Source organism: Musca autumnalis, unplaced genomic scaffold, assembly GCF_047663935.1.
Source record: "Musca autumnalis isolate F117 unplaced genomic scaffold, ASM4766393v1 scaffold_2, whole genome shotgun sequence".
Classification (NCBI taxonomy): domain Eukaryota; kingdom Metazoa; phylum Arthropoda; class Insecta; order Diptera; family Muscidae; genus Musca; species Musca autumnalis.
In genome coordinates, this window is record NW_027411755.1 from 32886076 (window position 1) to 32908710 (window position 22635).

The 22635-nt window shown below is 34.4% G+C and overlaps 1 protein-coding gene across 1 annotated transcript; it reads right to left on the bottom strand.

Annotated features, from left to right (window-relative positions):
* Nucleotides 1–8244: 8244 nt before the first annotated feature.
* LOC141393890 (long-chain-fatty-acid--CoA ligase heimdall-like) lies at nt 8245–17008 on the bottom strand. Its single transcript, XM_073967500.1, has 7 exons — nt 16747–17008; nt 10025–10727; nt 9559–9959; nt 9197–9494; nt 8849–9139; nt 8502–8799; nt 8245–8436 (listed from the first exon to the last, which is right to left on the bottom strand). The coding sequence occupies exons 2-7, from the start codon at nt 10679–10681 to the stop codon at nt 8360–8362; spliced, it is 2022 nt and encodes a 673-aa protein (XP_073823601.1). The 5' UTR covers nt 10682–10727; nt 16747–17008; the 3' UTR covers nt 8245–8359.
* Between the last annotated feature and the right edge of the window lie 5627 nt (nt 17009–22635).

The window sequence follows — 22635 nt, forward strand, 5'->3', positions numbered from 1 at the left end:
GACGATATAAACCAGTAGGTCGGAAGGTCGTCGACTTTTTTCACAAACATGCTTTCCTGTAGCAGAAACACTAGATTAACTTTTGATGAAATGATATTTCAAAATCCACAGCTATGAAAAATATTTAAAAAAATCCAAGCTTATGGCAAATATTTTAAAAAATATGTATTTAATTTTTTTTTCATAAGCGTGGATTAAAAAAAGAAACAAGTAAAAAAGTATTAGTCGGCTTTGCCGACGGAGATATACCCTCAGCCTGTGTGAATTGAAACGTTCACCTATTGACAATATCAAATGTAATACCGGTTATATATTTCCAAAGGATCTTCGAACAGATCCTAAACTGTACTTAAACAAAAATTCTTAGAAACAAAGCTTACGAAAGCCAAATTTTGGACCGAATCGGCAGATCCGTTCGAGAGTTATCTTGCGCTCCAACCATTATACACGGTGTCAAAGGGATTTTTTGCAACTTTCAGGCTATTTTCCCAGGTCCATTCTTGAATACAAGTTCTTACAACAAAAATCAAAGCGATTCGAGAGCAGGTCCTAAGCTGAACTATTCCGAAATTTTGTGTAGGTACCCGAAGTAGTGGACCAATTGAGTCCATATTGCAACCTCATCTATGTCTGCTAGAAATTTTACGATGTGAAAAGTATGGACCAAATCTGTTACTCCCTTCAAGAGTTATAGTGCGCACAAATTTTCCGAACATTTTCGAACTTTTGTGGGGGTGGTACCGGAAGGAATGGATCGGTTCAGATTTGGATGTAGCTCCCATATATATTTTTGGTTGATTTCACATATTTGCTGCACCAAACCCGCTATATATACATATATCTGATTTCAATGAAATTTGGAATGTGTGACTGAATTCGGTCTAGAACTAAATGTACCAAATTATATCGAAATCGGTTCAGATTTGGATATAGCTCCCATAGATATTGTACATATTCACAGTAGTGTAGGGTATCATATAGTCGGAACCGCCCGACTGTGATCCTTGCCTTACTGGTTTTAAAATATTTGTTCATACGCGTGGATTAAAAAAGAAAAATATGCGTGGATTTTTTCAAAATATTTGTTTTTTCATAATATTGGATTTCTTTTGAAATATTTTTTCAAAGCGTGTATATTTTAAAAATATTTTGTTCATAAGCGTGAATTTTTTAAAAATATTTTTTTAAAGCGTAGACTTATAAAAATATATTTTTTCAAAGCGCAATTTTTTTTTAATATTTGTTCATAAGCGTGGATTTATAGTAATATTTTTTCAAAAGGTGCATTTTTTAAAAATATCTTTTCTTTTTCACAGCATGGATTTTTTAAAATAGTTTTTCAAAACGAGGATTTTGTAAAAATAGTATTTTATAAGCGGGGGTTTTTTAAAATATTTTTTCATAAGCGTGGATTTTTTAAAACAGTTTTTCATAAGCGTGTATTTTTTAAAATATTTTTTCATAAGCGTGTATTTTTTATATTAGTTTGATCATAAAATTGGGTTTTTTAAAAATATTTTTTATGGTTTTGGTTTTTTAAAAATATGTTTTCATTGGCGTGGGGTTTTTTAACATATTTTTTTCAAAGCTTGGATGTTTTACAAATATTTTTTCATAAGCGTCGATTTTTTGAAATATGTATTTTTTCTGTAAGCGCGGATGGTTTAAATGTATTTGTTCATAAGCGCGGATTTTTAAAAAATATTTATTCATCAGCGTGGTGGTTTCAAAAATATTTTTGAAAGCGTGGACTTTTCAGAAATATTTTTTAAAAATATTTTTTAAAGCGTGGATGTTTTAAAAATATTTTTTCATAAGCTTGGATTTTTTTAAATATATATTTTTTCGTAAGCGTGGATGGTTTAAAAAGATTTTTTTCAAAGCGTGGGTTTTTCAAAAATATTTGTCATAAGCGCTGATTTTTTTTAAAGCGTATACTTAAAAAAAATTTTCATAAGCGTTGATTTTTTTAAATATTTTTTATAATATTTGTTCATAAGCAAGTATATTTTTTTTAAAAATACTCTTATCATAAAAGAAGATTTTTTAATATACACTTTTCATAAGCGTAGATTTTTTTAAAAATGCGCTTTTCATAAGCGTAGATTTTTTAAAAATACTCTTTTTATAAGCGTAGATTTTTAAAAATACTCTTATAGATTTTTAAAAATACTCTTTTCATAAGCGTAAATTTTTTACAAATATTTTTTCCTGAGCGTGCATTTTTTTCAAAAATAATTCTTTCACAATCGTGAATTTTTAAAAATATTTTTTCAAAGCGTGGACATTTTACAAAATATTTGTTCATAAGCGTGGATATCTTATTTTAAAATTATTTGTTTATATGCGTGATTTTTTTAAAAATATTTTTTTTTCAACGCATCGGTTTTTTACAAATATTTCTTGCATAATCGTGAATTTTTTAAAATATTTTTTCAAAGCGTGGATATTTTAAAAGTATTTGTTCATAAGCGTGAATATTTTATTTAAAAAAAATAGTTCATAAGCGTGGATTTTTAAAAATATTTTTTTAAAGCTAGAACTTTGTAAATATATTTTTTCAAAGCTTGATTTTTTTAAAAATATTTTTTCAAAGCTTGAACTTTTTAAAAATATTTTTAAAAAATTTGTTTTTTTTTAAATTTTTTCATACGAGTTAGTTTTTTAAAAAAATTTTTTTTGTACACGTTAGTTTTCTAAAAATATTTTTTAAAGCGTGGTTTTCATGAGAGTGGACTTTTTAAAAATATTTCTTAAATAAGCTGGATTTAAAATAAAATTATTTTTTCTTAAACGTGGATTTTTTAAAAACATTTTTTATAAGCGTGGAATTTTAAAAATATTTTTGCATGAGCCTGGATTTAAAAATATTTTTTCATAAGTGTGGATTTTTTAAAAATATTTTTTATAAGCGGAAATTTTTTAAAACATTTTTTTTATAAAAACGGATTTTTTATACCCTCAGCTAATGAATTTTTTGAGTATTTAAAGTGGGGTTTATGGTCGGTTTTAGTAATATCAACATCGTTAGAGAGGGGTTTTTAAGAATTTTTGGGGAAATTAAAAGACCTAAGCCAGTTTTAAAATTTTTTGAGTATAAAAGGTGTTTTTTTGGGACATCACGAAACGGAAGTTTTTAAGAATTTTCGGGGACATCTAAATCCACAAAACGAGGTTTATGGTTTTTAAGCAATAAAAGTGGGTTTTAGGGGAAACCAATCCATATTTTTGCGAATTTTCGGGAACATCACTGAATCAGAGGTTTTAAGCATTTTATGAATTTTAGGGTGGATTTTGGGTACATCAATATATGATTTTATGGAATTTTTGGGGAAACTAAACGAGGGTTTTTAAACATTTTTGGGGACATTCAAAATTGATTTTTGTGGTGTTTTTGAATTTTTGACGACACGAGTATTTTTTTCATTATTTGTGAGAACAAAAAAGTGGATTTTTAAGATTTCTTTTGGCGATATTAATAACCTTTTTGAGAACATTACTTTTTTTCTTCGTTGGCATAAAAGGACTTCTTTAAATGTCCCTAAAAATCTACTTTTACACACGCTCCTTTAAAATTTTTGACAAAATTGTCGTATATTTTGTCAAAATTTTGAAAGGAGCATCAGTAAAAGTAGATTTTTGTGGACATTTAAAGATGTCTTTTGATGTCAACGACAAATTTCTTCTAGCAAGCAGTAGCAAATCTTCTTCCTGAAAACAATCAATCAGCTGTTTTTAATTATTCGGTGCTTTGTGTTTGTGAAAATTAAAAACAATTTTATTGTGGAAATAGCAAGCCTGATTGTATTGTTTTTTTTCGGAGAACAAAGTTGCAAAGTGGAAAAATTCCTTGTTTGGGTCATTTTCTTTTTATACCCTCAGCATTTATGCTAACGAGGGTATATACACTTTCATACGGGCAAAATGTGCCTCATTGAAATAATGGTTTTAGACCCCAAGTATGTTTCGACGAAATGTATTTCAGACAATTTGGAGGTGATTTAGCCATGTCCGTCCATCTGTCAGTCTGGCTGGCTGGCCAGGGCGCATGACAACTCTCGAATGGATCAACCGATTTGGTCCAAAATTTGGCTTTCGTAATATTTTGCCCAAACTTAGTTTAAGTTGAAAGATGAGTTATATCTTTCCACTCCTTCCGCTACCTCCCCCACAAAAGTTCGGAAAATTAACTCTTGAAGGAAGCAGCCGATTAGTCCATACTTTGCACATCGTGAAATTTCTACCAGACTTAGATGAGGTTCCAATATGGACTCAATCGGTCTACTCCTTCGAGTACCTCCCACACAAAATTTCGGAAAAGTTGAGTTTAGGATCTGCTCTCGAATCGCTTTGATTTTTGTTGTAACAACATGCATTCGCTGCACCCCATACGACGGTATAAGTTTTATCAGGGGCAAGTCCATACTTCCTGAGAAAATAGCCTGAAAGGTACAAAAAACTCCTATGACACCGTGTGTAGTGGTGCAGCACAAGATAACTCTCGAACGTATCTGGCGATTCGGTCCAAAATGTGGTCTTCGTAATATTTTGTGCATGCTTAGTTTAAGTTCGAAGATAAGCCATATAGGTCCACTCCTTCAGGTACCTCCCCCACAAGAGTTCAAAGATGTTCGGAAAAATTGTGCGCACGATAACTCTTGACGGGAGTGACCGATTTGGTCCATACTTTACATATCCTAATATATCTACCAGATATAGATCAGGCTCGAATATCGACTATATTTGTCCACTTCTTCGGGTACCTCCCACACAAAATTTTGGATAAATTCACTTTAAGACCTGCTATCGACTCACTTTGATTTTTGTTGAAGCAACGTGCATTCGCTGCCTCAATTACGACAGTAAAAGTTTTTCAGGGGCAAGTTCATACTTTATGAGAAAAGTTGTAAAAAAACCCATGTCACCATATGTAGTGAGTGGAGAGCTCGAACCGAATACTGCGTTCGTCCACACTTTGGATATTGTAATATTTCTTCGAATATAAGGTGAAATTCGAAGGTGGTGCTTATAGATCAACTACTTCCGGTACCTCCCGCGATTTCTCATAGACGTAGCAACCGATTTGGTCCAAACTTTGGATCATTAAATATTGTCGAAACTTAGTTTATGTTCAAATTTGGGCCATATCTGTCCAATCCTTGTGGTGCCACCCACACAAATGTTCAACATTTTTGTGTGGTTAAGTATTTCAATCCACACATGCTGAGAGTATATCTCTGTCGGCAAAGCCGACTGATACTTTTTTACTTGTTAAATATTTTTTCATAAGCGTGGATTTTTTAAAATATTTTTTTCCATGAGCGTGAATTTTCTGAAAATATTTTTTATAAGGGTGGATTTTTACAAATATTATTGAATGCGCGTGGATTTTTTAATTTTTTTTTCATAAGTGTGGATTTCTTAATTTTTTTTTCATAAGTGTGGATTTTTTAAAAATATTTTTCATAAGCGGAAATTTTTTAAAATATTTGCAAGAATTTAAAAAAAAAAAATTATTTTATGCGCGCAGATTTTTTAATTTTTTTCATAAGAGTGGTTTTTTAAATATATTTTTTAATAAGCGTTGTTTTGTTTAAAATATATTTTTTAAGCGTAAATTCTTAAAAAAAGTATTTTTTCTTAAGCGTGGAAAAAATATTGTTTATACGCGTAATTTTTTTTCATAAGAGTGGTATTTTTAATATATTTTCTCATAAGCGTGGATTTGTTTAAAATATATTTTTTAAGCGTAAACTCTTAAAAAAATCATGACATTGGATTTTTAAAAAATATTTTTTCTTACGCGTGGTTTTTTTAAATTTTTTTTTTAATATAAGCCTGAATTTTTTAAGAATAGTTTTTATAAGGTTCGACTTTTTACAAATAGTTTTTAAAAAGCGTGGATTTTCTAAAATAATATTTTTATATTCCACATCTATGATTTTTTTAATCCACACTTATAAAATATTTTTTTTTTAAATCCACACTTATGAAAAATTATTTTTTTAATGCACGCCTATGATTTTTTTTTTAAATCCACACTAATGAACAATTTTCATAATTCACGTCTATTAAAAAATATTTTTTTTAAATCCACGTCTATTAAAAAGTATTTTTTTAAATCCACGTCTATTAAAAAGTATTTTTTTTAAATCCACGTCTATTAAAAATATTTTTTTTAAATCCACGTCTATTAAAAAATATTTTTTTCAAAATCCACGTCTTTTAAAAAATATTTTTTTAAATCCGCGTCTATAAAAAAAAATTATTTTTTAAATCCACGTCTATTAAAAAATATTTTTTTTAAATCCACGTCTAATAAAAAATATATTTTTTTAAATCCACGTCTATAAAAAAAAATTATTTTTTAAATCCACGTCTATTAAAAAATATTTTTTTAAATCCACGTCTATTAAAAAATATTTTTTTTCAAAATCCACGTCTTTTAAAAAATATTTTTTTAAATCCGCGTCTATTAAAAAATATTTTTTTTAAATCCACGCCTATTAAAAAATATTTTTTTTTTAAATCCACGCTTGTGAAAAAATATATTTTTTTTTAAATTCACGCTGACGAAAAGAATATTTGTAAAAAATCCACGCTTGTGAAAAAAAATATTTTTTAAAAAATCCACGCTTGTGAAAAAATATTTTAAAAGAATCCGCGCTTGTGAAAAAATATTTTTAAAAAAATCAACGCTTGTGAAAAAATATTTGTAAAAAATCCACGCTTGTGAAGAAATATTTTTAAAAAATCCACGCTTGTGAAGAAATATTTTTAAAAAATCCACGATTTATGAAAAAATATTTAGAAAAAATCCAAGATTATTAAAAAATTATTTTTTGAAAATATTTTTTCAAAATCGACGTCTATTAAAAATATTTTTAAAAAATCCACGCCTATTAAAAATATTTTTAAAAAATCCACGTCTATTAAAAATATTTTTAAAAAATCCACGCTTGTGAAAAAATATTTTTAAGAAATTCACGTCTATGAGAAAATATTTTTAAGAAATCCAAGTGTATGAAAAAATCTTTTTAAAAAGTCCACGTTTATGAAAAAATATTTAGAAAAAATCCACGCCAATGAGAAAATAATTAGCAAAAATCCACGCTTATGAAAAAATAATTAGAAAAAACTTACGCTTATGAAGAAATATATAAAAAAAAAATCCAAGCCCATGAAAAACTATTTAGAAAAAAACTTACGCTTATGAAGAAATATTTAGAAAAAAAAAAAATCCAAGCCCATGAAAAATATTTAGAAAAAAACTTACGTATATGAAAAAAATATTTAGAAAAAAACTTACGCTTATGAAAAAATATTTAGAAAAAAACCACGCTTATGAAAAAATATTTAGAAAAAATCCACGCTTATGAAAAAATATTTAGAAAAAATCCTCCCTTATGAAAAAATATTTATACAAAATCCACGCTTTTGAAAAAATATTTTGAAAAAAACCATGATTATGAAAAAATATTTAGAAAAAAAATCCACGCTTATGAAAAAATATTTAGGAAAAAACCATGATTATGAAAAAATATTTAAAAAAAATTACGATTATGAAGAAATATTTAGACAAAAATCCAAGATTAAGAATATTTTTAAAAAATATTTTTTTTAAATCCACGCTTATGAAAAAAATATTTTTTTTAAATCCACGCTTATGAAAAAAATATTTTTTTTTTAAATCCACGCTTATGAAAAAAATATTTTTTTAAATCCACGCTTATGAAAAAAATATTTTTTTTACATCCACGCTTATAAAAAAAAATATTTTTAAAAAATCCACGCTTGTGAAAAAAATATTTTTAAAAAAATCCACTCTTGTTAAAAAATACTTTTCAAAAAGTCCACGCTTGTGAAAAAATATTTTTAAATAATCCGCGCATATGAAAAAAAAAATTTTAAAAAATCCACGTTTATAAAAAAAATATTTTTAAAAAATCCAGGTCTATGAAGAAATGATTAGAAAAAATACACGCCTGTGAAAAAATATTTAAAAAAATTTACGCTTATGAAAAAATATTTAGAAAAAATCCACGTCTATGACAAAATATTTATACAATATCCACGCTTATGAAAAAATATTTAGAAAAAACCCACTCTTATGGAAAAAATATTTATTAAAAAATTGCGATTATGAAAAAATATTTTTAAAAAACCCAAGTTTATTAAAAAAATATTTGTAAAAAATCCACGTTTATGAAAAATATTTTTAAAAAATTCAAGCGTATGAAAATGTATTGTTTAAAATCTTTTTTTATTTGTTTTTTTATTAATCTCTAATTGACATCAAAAAATAATTTCAAATTTCGTCTTATAGACTTTTGCAGTGCATGCTCCCATTCCGTTCTTATCATTTGTTATACATTTTGTCAATTATCTTGGCGTATTTCTGATGAACTATATTGCGACGCATTTTCAATGTTGGACCTGAAATTAGGAATATAAAAAAACTGTTTAATTTCTCTATTATATGTATGTATATCCCTTCTTGCCTAATTCTCCTGTGGGTATTGAAAAATCATGTGCCAAAACTGTAAAATATTGGATTTTTTGAGCATTTGATATGGCTTGTTGATTGTAACGTTGTATTCCAGCTTCCAATGCTCTGTGTAGCTTATCATCAAGTTTTACTTCAATACTGTTGGGATCAAAATTTTCCAAATTTTTGGGTAGCTTAATGTGTAACATTTCCGAAAGCCGTGTGTAATGTAAATCCAACGAGTTTAACCAATCTTTGGTTTCTGGTAACAAAGTTTCCATGGGATAGCCATTATGGGGATCCATGTCGGTCTGCAAAGAAAAATGTTGAAAAGGTTTCAAAAAGTCTTGGTCACCTTACCTTAAATGTCATTAAAACTGTCAAATATTTCCTGCCATCACCAATAACAATAACATTGCTAAGACACGGCAGTTCCTTATTAATTATATCCTCAATATGTATGGGTGGTATGTTTTCACCACCTGCTGTAACTATGAGCTCTTTTAGGCGACCACATATAAACAAATTCCCTTGCGTATTTAAATAACCCAAATCACCGCTTAAAATCCATCCATCATTGGTAACAGTATCCTTGGTTTTCCCCGGTTCCTTAAGATAACCCATGAAATTTGTTCGACCACGCATCATAACCTGTCAAATAGTTTTATTTAAGTAAGAGATTTGTTAATGCCACAATCTTGGTATTACCTCTCCTTCTCTACGTTGACCACTGGGATTTCTTATTTGAACTTCTACCCCATTGAGGGGTTTCCCAAGGCCAGCATCTAGGGACTTTCCAAAATTGAAAACAACTGCACCACTCACCTCAGACATGCCATAGATATCAGTCAATGGTAAATCTAAACTCATGAAAAAATTCTTCATCTCTTCAGAACTTGGTGCCCCACCAACGAAGCAGTCCTTTACATCACCCAAACCCAAGGCAACATTGATACGATGAATTACCTTTGAGGCTAGCCAATACTTCACCGATGAAGTGGGTTTCCTAGGAGGATAACAAAATAATTAAGTTTCAAACTCCTGTGGAAAGCAATGATAAAATCTGTTACCCTTTTGTACGATTTACATGATACTCCCGCATAAAACCCCTTGCCGTCTGCAGCAAACATTTCTTCGTTGTGCTGGATTTATCCTCAAGTTGCATTAGTTTTTCATAGATTTTTTCAAAGACCCTTGGAACTCCAAGCAAAATTGTGGGCTTTACTTCTATGAAATTCTTAATAAGTGTACCCTTTAAGGCATTACGATCGGCAAAATAGGTGACAGCTCCATTATCCATGGCCATAAATGTATCAAAGAGTTGGCCGGCCACATGGTTAAGGGGCAAATACGAAACTATTCTTTCGTGACCTTTATTGATATAGGTCAAGTTGCGATTTATGGTTTTTGACAAATATACCATGGCATCATGGGATATCATGCAGCCTTTGGGCATGCCAACGGTACCGGACTAGAAAACAAAAATAAAATAAAAAAAAAATCTGTAAAAATACCAACACATTTTTCACGACCTACCGTAAATATAATCAAAGCACACTCATTAGCGGCCACTTGACCTTCTCTTAAGCGTAGTTCCTCTCTCAGCGAAGATGTAAATTGCATTTCAAACAAATCCCTCCAACGATAGTAACCTTCCTTTTGTTGATCCTCACCAAAGTCAAAGGGTTCATGCAGCTGTATCACAGCTTTCAGTTGTGGCAAACGTGTGCGGATTTTTCGAATTTTCTCCAACTGGCCGCTATCATCAACCACCACAACACTGGCATTTGAAGTCTCTAGAACATGAAATACCACTTCCGGAGAATTGGTGGTATAAATTCCTGCCGATACGGCATTTATACGCATTGAAGCCAAATTTATAAAAAACCATTCGGGACAATTGTGAGCTAAAATTCCCACAGATGTACGCGGCTGCACTCCTAAATGCAATAAAACTAATGCTGCCTGTTCCACATTCTTTTCATATTCTTCATAGGTTATGGTGATCCAAGTCTCTGAGTTATCTTTATAAGCCAATGCAGTAGAATATTTAAATTTTCCACAGCATTCATGAAAAAATTCCGGTATAGTTTGAGGTTTGGTTTCCTTAAGATTTTGTTCGGAGGCCAAAATTTTCACAGGTTCATGCAGGGAGCATGAGGTGTAACTAGTAGCCGGTTTCAACGGTGCCATCTTCCGGTTGTTATTGCCAGCTATTAAAAAATCCTGGATTATAGCTCTGTAAAGGTATAAACAATATATTATAATATAACCCGGCGGATAGAAGGAGGTAGATGGTCGTGCTACCCTACCATATAGGAGGGAAATGATCCGTCTAAGGTGGATGGGCACGACCACCTACCTTTGGAAAGCTCTATGTTTCCCGCGGACAAAAACTGACTACAGGGGTGTTCCTCTAAAACAAAAAACAAATATGGAGGACCAAGAAGAGATACAAATTACGGTGCAGGGACTAAATAACCCAGTACCGGCGGGCAACAGTGATCTGCTGCGAGTTGCACCTCGCCGTCATCAAGCGATCGTGAGCAAACATCTCCCACAGGTGTGGGTGCCTTGGCATCTGTGGTCGACGGTACTGCTACAAGTACACAACCGAAAGGTAAAATGGAGGAGGAGAAAGGGAAGCGAATGTTGTGGAGAAGCCCGTTAATGAGGAGGTCTACAACATGGTATAGGAGGTAAGCGAAAGCATATCTAAACTTACGACGGAGAAAAAAGCGCGGTGGACTGGAGCTAAGAGACGAAAGTACAAGAAAATCCAGGCCCGGCTAAACAAAGAACACCAGGCCGCACATAAAGAGATCAACACTCCCTCCACTTCCTCAGAAGCCGCGAAGAGGATCCATCACCTTCCAGAGGAAGAAGATTGCCGCAGAGACCCGTACGGAGCCGCCATCTACTTACACCAAGGTAGTCAGGAAAAACTACAGGGAGGAGAGGTGCTATACGGTGATCGACACCAGTGGAGGATCTGGCAGAATACCCAAGGAACACGAACAGGCCATCGGAAAAATGGTCAGGGATGAAATACTGGACCATATTTTAAAAAGTGGACCAATAATAATTGACAGCAGCGAGCTTAAGGGGGACCTCTTAGTATTCCACTGGGTCCGCACGCGAATCCAGCCACTCTCCAGGAACTGATCAACAGCGTAACAACTCCTTGGGAACGCGGCAAATTGAAGCTAGTGAGGAAGGACGAAATACCTAACCTTACTAAAGCGACGGTATACATCAGAAAGAGGATGGCACTCTCCTTGTGGTTGGAATTGACGACCTCTCACTAGCCAGTCTATCAAAGACAAAGGACAAGGCGTAGTACATCTGCAATGCAGTCATCTTTAAAGTTGGAAGGGAACGAGTCGGGGAAGAAGATGATGCCCATCACTCTAGCTAGGAGGATAATCCACCTAGCAACACCGAAGAGGGGACCAGGAAAAACAAAGGGACAAGAGGTGCTATGCGCTGATCGACACCAGTTGAGGATCCGGCAGAATACCCAAGGAACACGAGCAGGCCATTGGAAAAATGGTCAGCGATAAAATACTGGACCATATTTTGAAAAGTGGACCAATAAAAATTGAGAGCAGCGAGCTTAGTCTGTTAGCCTCTTAGTATACCACTGGGTCTGCACACGAACTCGGCCACTCTCCTTTAAGTGATCTACAGCGTAACAACTCCTTGGGAACGCGGCAATTTGAAGCTAGCTAGGAAGGACGAAATACCTCAACTTACTAAGGCTACGGTATACGTCAGAATTGACGACCTTTCACTAGCCAGTCTATCAAAGACAAAGGGCAAAGCGTAGTACATCTGCAATGCAGTCACCTTTAAAGTTGGAAGGACACGAGTCGGGCAAGAAGATGATGCCCATCACTCTAGCCAGGAGGATAATCCACCTAGCAACACCGAAGAGGGGGCCAGGAAAAACAAAGGGACAAGAGGTGCTATCAAAGACAAAGGGCAAGGCGTACTACATCTGCAATGCAGTCATCTTTAAAGTTGGAAGGTCACGAGTAGGGGAAAAAGATGATGCCCACCAATCTAGCCAGGAGTATAATCCACCGAGCGTAGTACATCTGTAATGCAGTCATCTTTAAAGTTGGAAGGACACGAGTCGGGCAAGAAGATGATGCCCATCACTGTAGCCAGGAGGATAATCCACCTAGCAACACCGAAGAGGGGGCCATGAAAAACAAAGGGACAAGAGGTCCTCTGCGCTGATCGACACCAGTGGAGGATCCGGCAGAATACCCAAGGAACACGAGCAGGCCATTGGAAAAATGGTCAGCGATAAAATACTGGACCATATTTTGAAAAGTGGGCCAATAAAAATTGAGGGCAGCGAGCTTAGTCTGTTAGCCTCTTAGTATACCACTGGGTCTGCACGCGAACTCGGCCACTCTCCATTAAGTGATCAACAGCGTAACAACTCCTTGGGAACGCGGCAATTTGAAGCTAGTGAGGAAGGACGAAATACCTCAACTTACTAAGGCTACGGTATACGTCAGAAAAATGATAGCAGCCTCCTTGTGGTTGGAAATGACGACCAGTCTATCAAAGACAAAGGGCAAGGCGTACTACATCTGCAATGCAGTCATCTTTAAAGTTGGAAGGTCACGAGTCGGGGAAAAAGATGATGCCCACCAATCTAGCCAAGAGTATAATCCACCGAGCAACACCGAAGAGGGGGTCGAAGCCATCAGCGACTCCCAACAAGCCAGCTTACTGGATGACTTATAATTAAGGTCCTCCAGATAAACTTCCAACGCAGCGAATCGGCAACTCAAGCCCTGATGGATAAAATAAACAAAGATAATATATACATAGGATTAATCCAGGAACCTTGGGCCGTAAAGAACAAGGCTTCCGGACTGAACTATATTATTTACCAACTTTTTTATGCTAACACAGGAAACCGACCTAGGACCTGTACTATATGTCATATAAACTTATGCTTTCTTTTCTCTCCAGAGTTGTCAACTTCGGACGCTACAGTGTTGAAGCATGGGGATGCTAATATATACCTAGCGTCATTATACCTGCCGTTATATATACATATATTGACGCCAAAAAATACCGAAAATCTGAAGGTACTGTTCTATGGTGGCTAAATGAAGACGTGGACCTATACTGACAAATATCTGGTGGAATGTTTAATACCCCTAGCGAAGACTAAATACTAAATCTCAGTCATTTCATCGGTAACTGACAAATTTCAGGAGGAATGTCTTACACCCTCACGAAGACTAAATACCAAACTTCAGCCATTTCGGTGGGGAACTGAGGTCACGGGGATGGGACTATATAAAGACGTGCAAGTATACCGGCAAATTTCAGGTGCAGAGTTTTATACCCCCGACAAAGTACCAAATTGCAGCTTTTTCGGTGGGATATTGAGGCCACAACCTTCAAAATACCGAAAATTGGGAGGTACAGTTCTATGGCTATATGAAGACGTGGACCTATACCTACAAATTTCAGTTGAAAAATTATATATTCGAAAATCGGGAGGCCACAATCTTCAAAATACCGAAAATTGGCAGCTACCGGTGAAAATTTTTGTACCCCCAGACTGAATACTAAATTTCAGTCATTTCGGTGTTATAATGAGGCTAAAACCTTGAAAATACCGAAAATCGGTATCTGCCGATCGATGGGGGCTATATGAAGACGTGGACCTATACCGATAAATTTCAGGTTGAAAGTTGTATACCAACGAAGAATTAACACTAAATTTCTGCATTTCGGTGGAAAATTGAGGCCACAAGCTTCAAAATAACGAAAATCGGGAGGTTCGGGGGCTATACCAAATTTAAACATGGCTTTGAATACCTTTGAACCTAGCGGTCTATCGAAGGCTGCTTTATAATCGACAAAAAGATGATAGATGTCGATCTGCATCTATTGGGTCTTCTCTAGAATTTGTCGCAGGGTAAATATCTGGCCAATGATTGATTTGCAAGGTCTGAAGCCGCATTGGTATGAACCAATGATTTCGTTGACCATAGGCTTTAGTCGTTCCCACGATCTTATAAGTAATATGGGACAGACTTATGCCCGTGTAGTTGAAGCACACAGTCTTATCTCCCTTTTTGTGAACGTGACATAGGATGTCTAAGTTCCAATCGTCGGGTACGCGTCCTTTCTGCCAGATGGTGCTGGTGATAGCCGATGCATAAACCTCATCAGCGTGTCACCTCCGTTTTTGAACAGCTCGACTGGTAAGCCATCGACACCTGTTGCCTTATTATTCTTGGCCGGGCGGTATATATTCGTTAACATCTTCGTCGTCTTCGCTCGTTGTCGTATTCCCCATCAATCCCATGTGTGCAAAAACAGCTATTCGGGGTCAAAGGTCAAAATTTATGGATTGTTTAGATTTTATGATTTTTTCTTGAATACGGTGTTTCTAATCAAAAAGTGAGTAGAGTGGAGATATTGCACATAGAATTCTCTACAAGTTCGGTCTTTATAATTTGTTTCCTAGAGTGAACCATTCTTGAGATATAGCGGTTCTAAACAACACATCATTTATACGCACTTATAAGGGAAAAAAACGCACAAACTGGAGTAACCGGGTCTGTTGAAAACTAAAATTATACATATTTAAAAAAAATTAAACAAAATCGGAGCGTGTTTTGTAGAGTTATTCCATGTTAGAGTCATTTTATGCAAAAATAGCCCATGTGTAAACGAAAGTCCAACGGGAACGACCCCAACGAAAACTCTCCGATTTTTTTTAAATTTTGTCAAAAGGTAGGGTTTGTTGTGTTGATTACCGAAAATCGGGAGGTTCGGGGGCTATACCAAATTTAAACACGGCTTTGAATACCTTTGAACCTAGCGGTCTATCGAAGGCTGCTTTATAATCGACAAAAAGATGATAGATGTCGATCTGCATCTATTGGGTCTTCTCTAGAATTTGTCGCAGGGTAAATATCTGGCCAATGATTGATTTGCAAGGTCTGAAGCCGCATTGGTATGACCCAATGATTTCGTTGACCATAGGCTTTAGTCGTTCCCACGATCTTATAAGTAATATGGGACAGACTTATGCCCGTGTAGTTGGAGCACACAGTCTTATCTCCCTTTTTGTGAACGGGACATAGGATGCCTAAGTTCCAATTGTCGGATACGCGTCCTTTCTGCCAGATGGTGCTGGTGATAGCTGATGCATAAACCTCATCAGCGTGTCACCTCCGTTTTTGAACAGCTCGACTGGTAAGCCATCGACACCTTCTGCCTTATTATTCTTGGCCAGGCGGTGGTATACATTCGATAACATCTTCGTCGTCTTCGCTCGTTGTCGTATTCCCCATGAATCCCATGTGGGCAAAAACAGCTTTTCAAAATTTATGGATTGTTTAGATTTTATGATTTTTTCTTGAATACGGTGTTTCTAATCAAAAAGTGAGTAGAGTAGAGATATTGCACATAGAATTCTCTACAAGTTCGGTCTTTATAATTTGTTTCCTAGAGTAAACCATTCTTGAGATATAGCGGTTCTAAACAACACATCATTTATACGCACTTATAAGGGAAAAAAACACACAAACTGGAGTAACCAGGTCTGTTGAAAACTAAAATTCCATGGGCGGCGGATCCGGTTCGCCGGTTATTCGACCCGAAAGACCAGATTTAAAACCGCGTTAGACCCGGATCTACTGAATCGATTACCGCAAAGTGGGTTTGATAGCTTATAGAAATACCTAACACAGGGCCTTGTTATTTTAACCTGTCCGCTGTTCTTACGCGGCTTACTACTTCCCTTGTGTAATTTGACACTTATATCACGATATCTCAAGAAAGGTGACTCCTATGAAAAGTCATAAATATTATTCTGGTAGATAATTTGTTAGCTAACAACTTTCACTTTAGTCGATTTCTGATAGGTCTCACCGTTTTTGAGACAAATAAAAAAACTGAATAAGGCCATCAAAAAATAAATCCGAAAACCTAAAAAACCTTAAAATTTGACCTTTGACCTCGAATAACTAAAAAACACAAGTATGGAGAAAACCCAGCTCAGAACGAAATCCATTTAGCTTTTCTGCGAAATTTGAAGTTTTTTTGGAATTTTTTTAAATCCTATTGTCGGAGTTTCAATCGTGATAGTCGTCTAACAAAAAATACTGCTTTCAGGTAGTTTTCGACAAAAAATTTTTATACCAATCCACATTGTAGAATCAAAAAATATATATTTTTTCACATATTCACTATTAATTTATTCTTACCTGAAGTACTAAAATAAAGATTATCCTTCTTGGGGAGCAAAATCTAATCAAATTTAAGCAAAATTTATTTCACTTTGTGAACACTGTAGACTTATGACTTCCCAAAGGGGGCGATTACTTCAGACTGACTGCGTGGTTGAATTGCATAGCTCAGTGAGAAAATTTCTTTACACGCTTAATTGAACAACTAAGAATCTGGTTTATAGATATAAATTATTTTAACTTATTGTTTTTACTTATTTCGTTTTTTAACAATAAAATTGACTTGTGTTAATTTACAGTAAATTTTATATACCAGCTTATGGGCCTGTTCTTTTAACGATGTTGCTTACCCAGCAAAATAAATTGGAAGTAGTGCAATGTGGACTTGTTCTGTCACGGCATGTTTTGATGCAGTTCAAACGGAGTCGTGAAAAAGGCACTCCAGTCCTCTCATTTTAACCGCATCCAAAGAATCACATCCACTTGCGCTTTTTAACAACATCCGGATGAAGTTCAGCGGAGTCCAGTGCAGTCCTCTCATTTTAACCGCATTTGGATGCAATTCAAAGAATCACATCCGCTTGTCACATTTTAACAACATCCGGATGCAGTTCAGCGGAGTCGTGAAAAAGGCACTCCAATTCCTCACAATTTAACAGCATCCGGATGCAGTCCAAACGGAGTCGTGAAAAAGGCACTCCGTTCGCTACATTTTATTAGCAGTTGTTAGAGATCCCTACATGTACATAAATCAGTTTGTACATCTCCACAGACAGCGGCATACATTTTCCAAAAAGAGATAAGCGTGTTAACATTTCCAAACATTTGTTAATACATACAAACTAAATAATATTTAATTTGTGAACATTTTTCCGGTTACTCACGAGAAGAAAATTTCCGAATGGAGTGCTGTTGGAGTACATGTCGAAATCTTAACTGGTGATGGGAAGACAACCCATTTAGCAGATGAAGCAAAACAGTTCAGCTTGGATTAAATGGAGAGCGGAGGAAACACGCATGTTTGCGATTGAATTCAATGGAGAATTTTCATAATTTGTGTTAATGTAATAAAGTTCTTAACATTTTTGTTTTACACAAATAATAAGTGCATTTTATTTGTTCTGGGATATTTTGTAATGGCTTGCACAATTTCCGCAGAATGCCTGTATCAAAACACGTGCTTTGGACTGCCTCCTATTCTACCCCAAAGGGTTAGTTAGAATGCAATTCCAAAGGGTCAGTTAAAATGCAGTGCCAGAGGGTCAGTTAAAATGCAGTGCCAAAGGGTCAGTTAAAATGCAGTGCAATGGAGTGCCTCTTTCAGTAGTCACGCTCTTGTAAAAATCATGAGTGAACATGCATAATTTGATGCACTTCCAGATCACTTGTACATATCATTTAACTGCCTCTTTGGAGGCAAACATTTTGCTGGGTACGTTTGGTAGCTACGTAAGTCTGCTAACACAGTAAATAAAAAAATAAGGCGTCAGATACATACCTATGTAAATAAAGCAAAAGACACAAAATATTAAAAAAAATTGTTTGGGGAGATATTTAAAAAACAAATAAAATAATGTAATCCAAAAAATCAATATTGAATTAGGTAAATTTTTTACAAATGCATTTTTAATTCAATGACAGGGGATATCTGAAAAATAAAAAACAGGTTTTTAGACCAGAAAATGTATTAAATATTATTTCAAGAAATCTTTTGAAAACAGTTATAATTATATTTGTTCATATATAGATAGCTAACCTAGAAACGGGAAGTATTTTTCTTCAATTTTAATTTGTTTTTTTTTTTTTTTTTTATTCGAACTAGGGGAGTGAGTTTCTCATTCCCTAGTCTAAGCATCACTTCGCCAATACTTCTTTTAAGATAAACAAGTAAAAAAGCATTAAGTTCGGCCGGGCCGAACTTTTCATACCCTCCACCATAAAATATTCATTCATGTCCCCAACTTTAAGTGAGTACGTTAAAATGTCAGAAAATGTACATAAAATGCTTCATTTGGGAGGCCCTTTTTCATGGTGCCTATATCTAACTGTTGACAATTTTTGGTGGGCTGGAAATTGGGAGGTACTGTTATATAGGGGTTATAATAAAACATGGGCCTATGTTGACAGTTTTTGATGGGAGCCTTTAATGTCAAATAACTCCTAATTCGGTTAAAAAATTTAGCTAGAATCCTCAATATATCGAAAATCGGTACATAACGTGGGAACTTCAAATGTCATTAACAGCTAGTTCGGAGGTATCTGGGCTATACGAAAATGTGAACTTAAATGAACAATTTTTGTTGCAGAATTTTTGTTGACTTTTAAATTTCAAATTACAGAAAGGTACGGAAAATCGGACCTACGCACAGAGGGGAAATTAGTGTTAAAAGTTCATCAAAAGCCCTAGAAAGCTCATTTATAGTCCGATTGATATAAAATTTTGCACAAAGCATATCTTCTGTATAAGGATTAATCCTATAGAAGATAATGAAAATCGGTCCAGATTTGGATGCAGCTTCCATATATAATCGCATCTGATATGAGATAAAAATGCACCAAAATCACTGAAATTTGACACATGCAACCTGAACTAGCCTAAAAAAACATTGAGCCAATTTTTAAACAAATCGGTACAGATGTATATATAGTCCCATATACATATATTTCATTCCAAATTTTATTTTTTGAAACTTACTTAAATTAATTTTTTCTCAATTCACATGAGAAAAGCCGTGAATGTTTTTGAATAATGCAAACATATTTGATAGCTGTTGGTTTACTCTGATAAATAAGAACCCCGGTTATAAGGCGGAGCAAAATTTAGTGTGAGTAAACCTTGCAATTCCATATAAAAATATTTCATATTTTAGTTGAGAAAAATAAGATTTTTTCGGAATGGCGCAAATATGCGCAATTTTTTATGATTGAATCTGATATTTGAGACTCAAGCGCATAAAACATTAGAAGAAACTATGGTCGGGAAACGACGGGGAAATAGACTTTTTCACTATTGAAATTGTAGTAATCTTAAAAATTATCATAAAAAAATTTCATAAAGAGGATATGTATCACCATTATTAAAGAGCAAAGATGTAAAATCAATCTGAAAATTTTAAATTCTAATCTTGTTCGGAGACTGTACAAAAACAATAAATCTTGAAAAATATAAATTTTCGCGAAAATAATGTCATTTTAATGTTCACCTAATTTCTTAGTTTTCGAAAATTTACTTTTTGTTTTCAGTATGGCTGAGTTCAATCGACTGCTGCATTGGATTGGTTAATCTTACAAAGTTGAGGATGGTTATAGCAAATGCAGAAAAGAGTCTGGTTGCCGTTTATCAAAATTTTGTCATAAAAAAACGATTTTCATATTTTGAGTTTTGAGCAACTTTAGGCCTATGTTTCCCCTCTGTGCTACGTTCGGTTAAACATTTTAAGTAAAATCCTCAAAGTACCAAAAATCGGGAAGTATCGTTATATTGGGGCTATGTTGAAAATTGTTGATGCAGATGTGTGGTGACCACTACAACCTTCAAATGTCAAATTACAGTTAGTTCTGTTAAAAATTGTAGCTAAAATTGCCAAATTACTGAAAATTGGCAGGTACCGTTACATGGGAGCTATATACGAACATGGACAATTTTTGATGGAGAGGTGTTGTGACCACTAAGAACTTCAAATGTCAAATTACTGCTAGTTCGGTTTAATGTTGTAGCTAAAATCATCAAATTACTGAAAATCGGGAGGTACCGTTATATGGGGGCTTTCTTGACAATTTTTGGTGGAGAGGTGTGGTGACCACTAAGAATTTCAAATGTTCAAATTACAGATAATTCGGTTAAAACTTGTTGGTAAAATTCTCAAAATACCTGAAATCGGGCGGTAACGTTATATGGGGGCTATTCCAAAACATGGACCCATGTCCACTAGTTATATAAGTTTATTGACATTTAAGAACCCTAAATGTCAATTGATAACTAAATCTGTCTGAAAATGTAGATAAAAACGTCAAAATGCCGTAAATCGGGGGTCCTGTTATATGGGGGCTATACCGAAACGTGGACCTAGGTCCCCAACTTTTGTCACATAAGTTTATTGACATTTAAGAACTTCAAATGTCAAATTATAGCTTCATCGGTCTGAAAATGTAGCTAAAAACGTCAAAATACCGTAAATCGGGGGTACCGTTATATGGGGGCTATACCAAAACGTGGACCTATGTCCACAACTTTTGTTATATAAGTTTATTGATACTTAAGAACCCTAAATGTCAAATTATAGCTAAATCGGTCTAAAAATGTAGCTAAAACCGTCAAAATACCGTAAATCGGGGGGTACCGTTATATGGGGGCTAAACCAAAACGTAGACCTATGTCCACAACTTTCTTTATATAAGTTTATTGACATTTAAGAACGCTAAATGTCAAATTATAGCTACATCGGTCTGAAAATGTAGCTAAAAACGTCAAATTACAGCAAATCGGGGGGTACCGTTATATGGGGGCTATACCAAAACGTGGATCTATGTCCACAACTTTTGTTATATAAGTTTATTGACATTTAAGAACCCTAAATGTCAAATTATAGCTACATCGGTCTGAAAATGTAGCTAAAAACGTCAAAATACCGCAAATCGGGGGGTACCGTTATATGGGGGCTATACCAAAACGTGGACCTATGTCCACAAGTTTTGTTATATATGTTTATTAACACTTAAGAACCCTAAATGTCAAATTATAGCTACATCGGTCTGATAATGTAGCTAAAAACGTCAAAATACCGTATATCGGGAGGTACCGTTATATGGGGGCTATACCAAAACGTGGACCTATGTCCACAACTTTTGTTATATAAGTTTATTAATACTTAAGAACCCTAAATGTCAAATTATAGCTAAATCGGTCTAAAAATGTAGCTAAAAACGTCAAAATACCGCAAATCGGGGGTACCGTTATATGGGGGCTATACCAAAACGTGGACCGATATAGCCCATCATCGAACTTGACCTGCCTGCAAACAAAAGACGCATTTTCCCAAAATTTCAGCGTCCTATCTCCATTTTTGTGGATGCTAGAGTGATTACCACAGACGGACGGACGGACGGACGTGCTCAGATCGACTTAGAATTTTACCCTGATCAAGAATATATATACTTTATAGGGTCGCAAATGAGTATTTCAATGCGTTACAAACGGAAAAACAAACTTAATATACCCTCCATACTATGGTGGAGGGTATAAAAAAGCTACAACTTGTATATTCACATGACACGATTGTTATCCACTTTACATCGCATTAGAGCTTCTATTTAGTGCTGTCAAGGAAAATGAATGAATATAATTGTTGATTTACAAGAACAATTAACTTTGCTTCTCATATGGACTTGTTTTTAAAAGTTATTACAATTTAAAAGAAAAAAGTTGTCGGTACGTGGGAAAGAAAAAAAGTGAAAGTGTTTATTCTAAATCAAGTCATTATTTAAGGAAACAATCAAAAAAAGAATCAGTTGACAGACAGCTAAATTATCCCGTATGTGACTGTACAAAACACAATGACGGACTATGGACCTATGTACTTACATTTAATGTGAAGAGAATCCTAATTAATAGCATCTAGCATGCTTTAACAAGTAAGAGCGGCGTTAATTTCGGCCAGGCCTAACTTGTTATACGCTCCACCTCGAGTTGTATTGAACAATGAGTTGTAACGCTCAAAAGTCGTGGGTACACGTTTTTGATTACATTAAATAGTGATGGTATATTAAACTGTATTTATTTCAAATGTTAAATTCAAATTTAACGGGCGAAATGCCCTCTAGCGGTGGCGAAGAGCATTAACCTGATGAATGAGTCCTCCTAGCGGCAATGTGGACGAACATAAACAATCTGTCAACAAGCAGTCAGCT